This window comes from Myiozetetes cayanensis, unplaced genomic scaffold (assembly GCF_022539395.1).
Source record: "Myiozetetes cayanensis isolate MyiCay16 unplaced genomic scaffold, myiCay2020 scf5-8, whole genome shotgun sequence".
NCBI classification, from domain to species: domain Eukaryota; kingdom Metazoa; phylum Chordata; class Aves; order Passeriformes; family Tyrannidae; genus Myiozetetes; species Myiozetetes cayanensis.
This window is the reverse complement of record NW_026087742.1, coordinates 76655144-76665733: the sequence shown is the minus strand read 5'-3', so window position 1 is coordinate 76665733 and position 10590 is coordinate 76655144. Positions and strand designations below refer to the sequence as shown.

The window sequence follows — 10590 nt, the reverse complement described above, 5'->3', positions numbered from 1 at the left end:
TCCCCTGCATTGCTATTGTTCTTTATCAAGTTCATATATCACAATGTGCATGCATCCATAAAAATTAAAGTATATTTGATTTTTACATACTGCCATTTAATTTGTACCAGAAGAGGAAATACTTAGCTGAACTGAACATGGTTGACATTGTTGTTTCAAATTACTGGGTAGCCCTCACTAGCTCCAGATGAACTTTTTGATCAAATCAAAATGGACAATAAAAAAATGCAAGGGAGAGTTCATTAAATAAATTTATTTGTTAAAATAATTTAACTCCAAATACAACTGCTGAGTTTGCATTGAGTTCTATGTACAATTCTTGTTTTATTTGAAACATCAAGGTTTAAACAACCGACATTGTTACAAAACAAACTGTTGCCCCATTTTAAGTTGCCAGTTGTATTAGAGCTCAACAATTAACTGCGAAGTACATTAATTCATCCCTAGGAAACTCCAAATCAACAGCATTAAGTCTGACTCCAGAACCCACTTCAGTCTTTCTTCAAACCCTGATCAAGAATTAACAGATGCACAACAATGCAGATAAAAGCCTCCTGCAGTTGTCAAACATTTGCTTTTGTTGCGGAGTTTCACAATTAAAGCCTAACCAGTGCTTTGAGGGCACACTGGTAATAAAAAAAATAAAAAATTAAAAACAAACATGCACAAAACCCCCCAACCAAATGGCTGACATCTTTAGGCAACATTCTATACAGGAAAGCAAATACCAGTAGTTTTCCCACAGAAAAGTAACGGCAACTGTAGCACTGGGGTTAGGGAGAGGCTAGAACCAGAACAGAAAATGTCATCAAATTTTTTTTTCATACTCTGAAGGGCTGGGCAGGGGGACAGACACAACAGAAAAACAAACAAAATCCAATGCAGATTGCTTTTAATATTCTTGATCTAATTCTGGTTTGTTTGCTTTGACTAATTTTTGTGTGTATTTTTAAGGGAAAGAGGAAACAGTTGCTCTCACTATCGTAGCTTAAAAGAATAAAAGTTGCAACTTTAAAAAAAAAAAAAAACAACCAACAAAACTGGAGAAATGCTGTCTTTGTAGAAAAGTACAAAGCTCTACAAGAACAGCCAAAGGAAAAGTGGGTCTTTGGAACAAATCATAATATTTTAAGGCATGTTATAAGAAACTTTCAAATACTATAATTGGTAATCCTATCAGGGTACAAATGAAACAGTGACCCAAGACCAATAAATCCTGCAGAGTGGCCACACAGCTGCCATGTGGCTTGCTTTCCTCCCTTTCTGCTTCCCCTATAATTTGAAAAATCTGTCGAGTGCAACTGTCATTGATTCAAGCTCCACTACCTTCACATTAGTGGAAATACAAATAGTGCATAACTACTTCCTCAGAACTATACAATGAAAAACAACACTTACGCTCCCCCCCACCCCCAGCCAAGTTGCATGGTAGCTTACATACAGCCTATGCTTTTGAAAATGTAAGAATGTGATGAAGAAATGAGACTGGGAGATGTTTTCTTTAATATTTTCTGTTAAAAATTTACTGTGCAATTTTTCCTGTATTTAAAACCCATCTGCTTTACATTATGAACTTCATATTAGGCTGCTCGTACTATACTTCATGCCACTTTTTTGGCTGATGAACAATCTGTGAGGTAAGACTTTTAACATCTCTGTAAATAACATTGCATAACATGCACTTCCAACTCAGTTTCAAGTTTGGCTTTGGTTTGTTTTCTGTGGGCTTTGTTTTTTGAGTGCTTATGCTGTGGATCTCACACTGACAAGCTGTTTTACAGATAGGTTGTGCTGCTCAATAAACTGTTTCCCAATCTAGATTATTTTAAACATTGAAATATCATTAATCCAACATCTCACATCTTGATTAAGCATGGTGGCTGACACAATTGGCAGGCGGGAGGTGGTAAGAGAACATTCATACCATCTAGTTTAGGCATGTAAGTTGTGTGACTCGGAGGACCAAAGTTAAAAGCCTAAGTTTGCTATATAGTGAATGGAAAGAGGTAGGTGCCTCTAGGAGGGCGATTCAGAGCACCCAAAATGGGCATTCAGATGCCAGAAACAAATGGTGTGCCTATCTCCCTAAGAGAACAAAGTACAGTAACAAAAGCTCTGCAAGGTAGATGGGAAATGGGCTACATTTACTTTCTAGTAAGGCTTAATGTTTTGCGACATCTAATGCCCTTTGAGACATTGGTTGTGGAAACGCCTTGAAAGATTAAGGGCAGAGTTGGCCAGTTCTCTTCCATTAATATTATTTTCTTTAGTTATCATCCACTGAACTATAATTCAAAATGTTAAGGATATTTACGTATGAAAATCTGCGAAGTGTTTTGTACTCCAGTGTCCTTTGTAGCAGATGAGAGGGCTTTTAGGAAGTTCTGCAGATGGAGGCAAAACTCTCAAACCTAACTCCAATTACAGCATTTCTAAGGGTCATATACACACACACATACACGCTCAACACCACACACACACACACCCCAGCACCCCTGATGTCACTCATTTAAACACAAGGAACTACACTGTTACTGCACAAGATTGAAAACTAATAAATGCATGGTGTTATTTAGACCACAGGCTCAGTGACTGTATTTTTATGGCCAATTTTACCTATAAAAGATCCAGCTCAAGACAATCTCTCCAGCATTTAAAATCTAAACATTGCGATTGAAAACTTTTCTATACTTTGATTGTAAGACTTCGAAATAGGTATTTCTGTGCCATTAATCATGCAAATGATAAATACTTCACTGCTATGAAACTAGCAAGTCAGAGCTCGAGCATCCTTTCAAAATAAAATATTTTCTCCCACCATTTAATACTCCAATAATTGGGGCAACCTTTGAATAGTGTGTCAGGCAATTAAAGAGCCATTTCCACACTCACCTAACGAATTACAACTGTAACTATTTCACCTCTGAACCAAATGATTTCACATGGTTATTCAATTTAGGTTTTCAACATTAAAGCTATCAAATAGCAAACTGGATTTCCAAAGGTTAGTTCGGGATCACACCAGAGAACGTAGCCCTTAAAGGCAAGAAGAACTGTTGTCTTTAACAAACTTAAAAATGCAGGATGTTCATACTGTCCCACGAGGTTTCTGCAGAAGGGAACATATGGATGAAACATGGCTTAATTTTCCTTACAAGATGGTACTAGTTAATCTATTAAAGTGTTCCTTGTTAGTAAGGCTCAGCAATTTTTTTTTTCATCACAGTTGCTTCCTCCTGGTTCAGTAAAGTGAAAATAAAGATGCTTCCTGCTTTGTAAACAGAGGGTTTGTTTGGCTTTTTGTAGACCAAAACCTGAAGTGAACCTCCATTTTTGAGCAGCAAAATGAAAGATTTAAAACATTCCAATGCCAGACTGTTTCTTCACCCATGTTTTTTCTTCCAGATCTTGCCTCTCATTTCACACACTGATTCAATGTTTTCTATTTCAAGAAGTGGGATAAAGTGTAGAAATAATAGCATTGATTTTGAAAAAAATCCAAACTATATGGGTCTCTGGTAGCCTTTTCCTCCAACACTGTCACAAGTTCGGGTGAAATCAACACATTTGACTGAACAAACTTGGCCACATGTGATAGCACACGTCTTGAAGCACGGTAACTAGACACCGAAAGACTTGGCTCTCTTTTTCGCGCTTATGTTCGTTGTGAATGGTCTTCAGAGATATCCTCTCAGCTGCTTCCATTTCCCATTTCCAAAAATTTTCCAGCTTCTTCGGAAATAGTTGCTATTGTTGCTGTCAGATACGACAACACACGTACGTTTGACTGGAATGACCCTGTAGATCAACTGACTGTGCCATAAAATTGCAGGTGCTCAAAGGGAAAAAACGGGTGAGATGTGGTCATTTAACCCAATTATATTCAGAGTCAGTGATTGACTTTCAATGCTCAGCTCTGAGTTAATGTTGCTACTTCACTACAGATGTATTTCAAGTGACCCACAAACCAGGAAGTGAAGTAGACAGTTTTACCACCTTACAAAATTTCTGCAAATTAAGTCCAGGTTAGGTCATTTTTAATGCTATTGTATATTACATGCAGAACAGCATGGATCATCTTTGTCTGGCTGTGCTGCATAGTTCATTTGTCTAACAATTTCCGCAAAGAGCTCATCCACCATTGTTTTACTTTTAGCAGAGGTCTCCATAAAGGGGCAGCCCCATTCTTCAGCTAAGGCTCTGCCTTCACTCAATGATACTTCTCTCTCACTTTCCAGGTCCACTTTATTACCAACCAGAATTACTGGCACCTTCTCATACCTACAATTTAAAAACAGAAACAACAGCAATAATTATATTTTTAAAAAGGGAAACATTCTTACAGTAAAAATCTACTTGCAAACAGTACAGACCCAACAGGAAAGAGACATTTGGATGATCTTAAAATTTTACATTTGAAAAAAATGCATATTTCACATTCTAGCGATTTGTTGCACATCTCTTTCCCCTCAGAGCTTCAAGAATTCTATGAAATGCTTTCTCCTCTGAATTTTCCTTCTTACCAGGAAATCTGCCAGGAATACTTCCACACTACAAAAATAAGGAATATAATATTATTTTCTAGGTTTGCAATCATAGTGTGTAAGAACGGGATGGAAGACAAACCCTTCCTTCAACATTATATCATCCTTTTCCCTGAACAGGTATGTTGTATCTCCTGTTTGTGATAAGGATGCATCACTCTCCTTTCAAGGGAACATTTATCTTTGGTCGATATATACAGAACTTTCAGATTAGCAATAAAAAGGGAGAAAACCAAAGGGTCAGTAAATTAACTCCAAATTTCAGGAAATACAGTCCCCTTCAAGTACTGTATACACACAAAAATATTGTTATATAAAAAAATGTATTAGGCAATACAGAATTTATATCTCTCCCTTGCAGCATTCACATCATTATGTCAGTTAAACAATTTGAAAAAAAAAGAATTAAGTTCCATGCAATACTATCACAGTTCTGCTTCATAATCAACTTGGACAGAACAATAGATCATATATCTATGAAGGAATTAATTACTTTGCACCTCCTTGTGAGGGGATCCTTGCCAAATTTTTTTAAAAATTAAAATGCCTTTTTTTCCCCTATCCTCACATGCATAAATCCTTCCTTAGACATGAAACTAGCTAAGTGTTTCATCAGGTTTTAAATTTACATATTTGCCATAGAGAAAAGAAGAGAGAAGAAAACACTTCCACACTATTGTGGAATTCCACACTGTGCCTACTTCCAAAATACTATTACACAGGTTTTCTCATGAAAGCAACAAGGACTGAGAGAAAAACCGATTATGACTTTTAGCACTTAAACCAGACGAAGATCTAAGAGAAGCAAGAAGCTTCCTTCTTAGTTTAAACCTGATTTTCTACTTCATATTAGCTTAGCAGTACTGCATTGAGTCAAATCACTTGAGTAAGACTGAGCTGTGGACAGACAAAAGTCATAGCGGGCACCTGCAGCAGCTGAAGATGACACTATCCTTAAGCCACCTATTACACCTCCTCCATCCCTCCCACCTGTCCCCCTTGTCTCCCAGGCAAGGCAACAGAGCAGACCTGGTGCATCTGCCTCAGCTGGTTGAGGGAAACAACCTGTTTCTCCGTCTATCAAGACTCTGCACTGGAACATGTAACCTGTGTGTTCGTGCTGGCTCTGCAGCAGGGACTGTGGGCTCCCATAGAGTCAGAAAGGATAAAAGGGCAATAACATCTTGAACCACATCAGCAACTCCTATATCACGAGAGCAGTGTCAAAACTTTGTTCAACTGTCATAAGATGTAGCTGAAATTCTAAACTTTATTATGCCTCTTTGCTAAGTAAGGGAATGTCATTTAATACACAGTCTAGGTCTGTGGTCAGTAAACGCAGAGAATTCCCTTCATTTTCACCATTTATCCTGTGCTCATTTACCATCTGAAGACACAACCCATTTCTTAGTCTGTGGATATGCAGTATTTAGCACAATGATACCTTTGGAACTCTTGCAAGAGCTAAGCTGCCACTAATTAAGTACCAAAATACACACAAGCATCTTGAAATCTGTCCTCCCGCGTTTAAACACAAGATAGCATAGTCTTTAATTACATAAGATGGATGGCATTCAATAGATAAAAAGAAATATTGAATTGCTGTCTTATCTTTATTGTTCAGATGCATGTGTCCTATTGTATTTGCTGTACAACACAAAAACCCCTTCAGTGAAAGTGAAATCAGGTACACCTTCACTGCATTGCTTGCTATCTCAGGACCTCACATTTCCTCTTACTCCCCACTAGCTTGTCCTTGTATTCTGTATCTTCTCAATTTTTCCCACTGGTAAAACTGAGAAATTCAAAGCTGCCACTTGAGAAGCACACAGTGAAGAAGTAGATGAACCAGAATTTAAACACAAGATCACCTCTTGTAATTCTGTGAGATCGCTCCAATTTTTTGAGAAATATATGAGGAAACACACACACACACACGTTGCAGAGTTATAGCCAGTTCCACTAAAGTATTCCAGTGCTTTAAAAGGTTTAGGAACCATAGAAAAGCTGGGCAATTAAATATCTGAGAGTCTGTATACTATGAGTACTCAGCATCTGGGAAATGGAGCAGTGGAGACACTGGTTTCATTCTGCAGAACAGAAAAAAGAACTGATGAGGTGACAGAAAAGATCTGAAAAGCCTAATTTAATTTATTTGCACAGGACCATCTAGGAACTATTAGGTGAAACACAGAGAAGTAATTTTCAGTATTGCTTTTTCCTGCTTTTGCCTCTTGCATTTACCCTATTCACTACTTACCTTCACCACCTAAAATGGAAACCTACAGTCAATAACTTTATGCATGTTATAATTCAGACTTGTTCAATAACCAATAACTTTACAATGTTAAATTGTGTAGAGAAAAGTGTTTCTGCAAAACTCTCATTATGCCTTCTTATCAAAAATAAAGTTGCTCTTGCAGAATACTTCCCTGTACTACCAAGATTTTGAGTAGTCAGCTTTACAGAGAAAATACATTATATATATATATTCTCTCTATAGATATTCTCTGTGACTAAATATATTGTGTGTCATATATATTTATATATATATATATTTATGCCTGTATATAAAATCTATATACACAATTGAGAGTCATGCAATTTGTCTTTTTACATAGAAAAATCAGTGTCTGTTATCTTGAATACAGCAAATAATGGAAAAACTGTCCACGGATACTGAATAGAAGACTAGCTCCAATATGGGCTTATGAGCTCCAGCTCAGTATGTCCTGCCAGACCCAAGCTGAGCATAGGAGAGTCAGATCAGATGTCTGCGTATTATATTCTCCAAGTACCAAGATGATGATGAACTGACTGTGTGTTAGACAGTGCCATAGGTGAACCAGAAGTTCTTACACAATCTATGTGGCTCCATGTAACGGTTCCAGTCCCTGCTTCTCTTCATTCAGAATCCCTAAGTGGACTGTACTTCCCAGTTTTTGAGTTCAGGTAACACCTCATGGGAAACCTAGCTCTTGACTAAACCAATCTCTATAAGATCTGAAGTCCAAGCTGGGTCTCCACGTTTTGCCTCCTAACACTGCCAGAATTTCCTGCCTTAGTATACCAGGCTATTTTTTTTCTGTTGAGTATGGGTGAGTTCCTGGCTCAATGCTCTCCTTACCACAGCTGCTGATCCCAACAGAAGTGACTCCTGCCTGCATCTAGAGGCTCCACTCCCTATTCTCAAGAGCTCTGACTGCCCCACGTCGCACAGGCTCCACTGAGGCGGTGTGCGACAGCACAGGCCCACTAACGAAAGGGCGATTTCTCAGATGTGCTAGAATTACACGATTCTAATGAAATTTGAAGGGAAGAAGAACATCTCTTCCTCACAGGCTTTTCACCCTGTTGAATTTCAGTGACCCATAAGGAAAGCAGCTTCTTCACAAAAGAAAAAAAAAAAAAAAAAGAGTCACCTTGCAGTGCCCAAGAGGCAATGCAGAACCCTTTCATACAACCGCAGAAATCAAACTCAGGAACTCACAAATCCTTCCAAAAGATTCTAGTAGGATCTAACCTACTCACAAAGACTTTTATCAGAGCAAAAGAGGCTAAAACCCCACCACCAATACTGAAGTCCTGAAAAGCCAGACTTATTCTCCCATCACAGGATCTGTGACAGGGTAGCTCAGCCCATGGCAGGAGCTGGCCAGAAATTTTGCCTTCTGGTGCAGCCTACATCCCCTGGCCTGTCCCCTTGGCAATGGAAAAGTGGAACAGTTCTGCTCCTTATTCCCGGAGCAGGAAAATCCCATTTTCTCAGTATGGCTGAAAAGCTTTAAGCAGCACTGATCAATCCTAACGAAAAGCATGAGGGCCACCTGAAATAAAGAATTGCTGCCACTTGTGTCAGTATCAGAGCAGCACAGTATGTATTCTAGGGCAAACATCATAGCAGACCCCGTAAGAAATACTCAAACGTAGCATGGGAAGGCTTGACTTTTCAAGACCTCTTCAGAAACAAATTTTTGCAAGACCAATTACACGTTTGCAGCACACATTTAAAGTACAAGGCACTTCACCCTGTTTAAATGATCTCACTATCTTTTGCTCCAGTATGACAGCTACCAAACAGTGACGACTCCTGAAGAGATAACACAACTGCAGTCATTTATAGCCCTATGAAAGACACTGGTGCAGAGTCAAATGCCATCATATTTGGAATATCACTACTAGCAAGGTACATTGCTCCATAAAAGACAATTAGAATGTATTTCTCAGTCGGAGATAACTATTCAATGCTAAAAGCCACTCTCTTATCCATCTTTAATGAGCATCTGGGATCAACAGGCCACAGCAAATCCCTCAGTTTTCCTGTGGATGGACACCATAACCGCATGAAATTAATAAATACACAGCTACGCACTACTGACTACACAGCCTTACATGCCACATAGCAATAAATAGTTTCTATATTTTATCTTACCTCACACAGCATACATATCATCCACATTTCTGTTTAGATTAGTATGTACACTTTGAATAACAGCTTGAAACATTTAGGAAGCTTTAAGATGAAGAGCATGTAAATGATCTTCAGAGACTTTTACCTTCCATTTTTTCTACCTCCAATCATACTCAGAAAGAGAAAAACATGGACAGTACCTAACATCACATTTGAATGTCTTTAAAAGGTACTTTTCAGATTTCTGGCTAGAGTTGTTTAATTGGACAAAGATAAAAACAATGTGCAGTGAAAATATAATAAATGAAGAATAAAAGAGCAAGAATTAAAAAAACCCTCCAAAACACACACCAAGGCTAATAAACTGATCTGATTGCCTTAGAGAGTGCTAGAGATTGCCCAGTATCCCTAAACTGTGTGAGTATATGCAGGAAGCATGTTGTACTAGTCCATATCGATCACGTCAAAAAGTTTAAACAGGTTCCTGTTTTCTAATTTCACAGTCTGGAAGTATTGTATCTTTTCTAGGATTTTGTCCAGATCTTCATACCAGACCCAAATATGTTCAACCAAATGTAAAAAAAGTCTGCATAATAAAAGCAAATTAAGAGGATACCACCTATTTTTAGAGCCTATTTCTTATAAGTAGCTTAAGTCCTGTTGCAGTTTTTGGAAAGATGTATGATTATAGCTTTATATGATAAATACTGGGACGCCTGAAATGTAAAAGGTATCTATCCATGATAACTGTTCTTAATCATCAAAAGGAGTCTCCAGCACTAAACCACCATTATCATCCTCTACATGTCTTCCTCTTTTTTTTCTTTTTCCTTTTTTTTTTTTTTTTTTAAATTTCTGGCACTTCTGATAGTTTTTCAAGAAGGAAATTAGTTTAAGGGATAAAAATATTAGTGATTATAATGATGCAAATAACATCAGAAAGTCAGTAAAAATAATTACTCTTGATTCTAGACTTATAAAAAATTTGTGGTATGAATCCTGCCAAAATACAATGCAAAAGAATTCTGGGTGGTATGAAATAAAGTGTCAGAAATGACAGTTAAATCTATTAGGTTGTTTAAAAATTCACACATAAATATAACTAAATATCCTTTTGTAATATATCTTGCAAACTTTGACTGCCTGCAGTAAAATCTCTCATAACTTGAACTAGCAGTTTCCTCTTCTAGAGGAAGAACATATTCCAAATGTAACTATCAAGACTTTTTCTTATCTCTTTCCCATAGTTAATTGGTATTTAATGCAGAACCCTCAATAGTTAAAACTCACATCAGCTACAGAGCATAAGAAAATACACACAGGGCTCCCCAGCCTGATTCTGAGCCTCTCAAAGAGCAGGATGAGAGGAAGCAATACCACAGAATTGCCGAGGAGAAATCAATCCTACCCTTTATTGAACTCTTGAACCAAAAAGGCAAGAAAAACATATACATACATCTAAAGTTATTACTACCTTGCCTTAAGAAATCAGACAGAGGAGACATTTGATTTTTTCCAAACTCCGATTCTTTCTATTTTTGTAGCTTTAAAAAACGTTACCATCAGAGGCTCAGTCTGCAGAACTATATCTATTTCCATGGCCTGCTGCAAACACACATGAATGAAGATGTGCCT

At 37.6% G+C, this 10590-nt stretch overlaps 1 protein-coding gene across 1 annotated transcript in view; it reads right to left on the bottom strand.

Annotated features, from left to right (window-relative positions):
• Positions 1-238: 238 nt before the first annotated feature.
• Positions 239-10590, bottom strand: part of RAP2A (RAP2A, member of RAS oncogene family) — a 33800-nt gene continuing 23448 nt past the window's right edge. Inside the window, exon 2 of the mRNA XM_050332463.1 lies at positions 239-4281. Within this exon, the coding sequence (XP_050188420.1) occupies positions 4044-4281 (238 nt within the window). The 3' untranslated portion in view covers positions 239-4043. The remainder of the gene's footprint in view (positions 4282-10590) is intronic.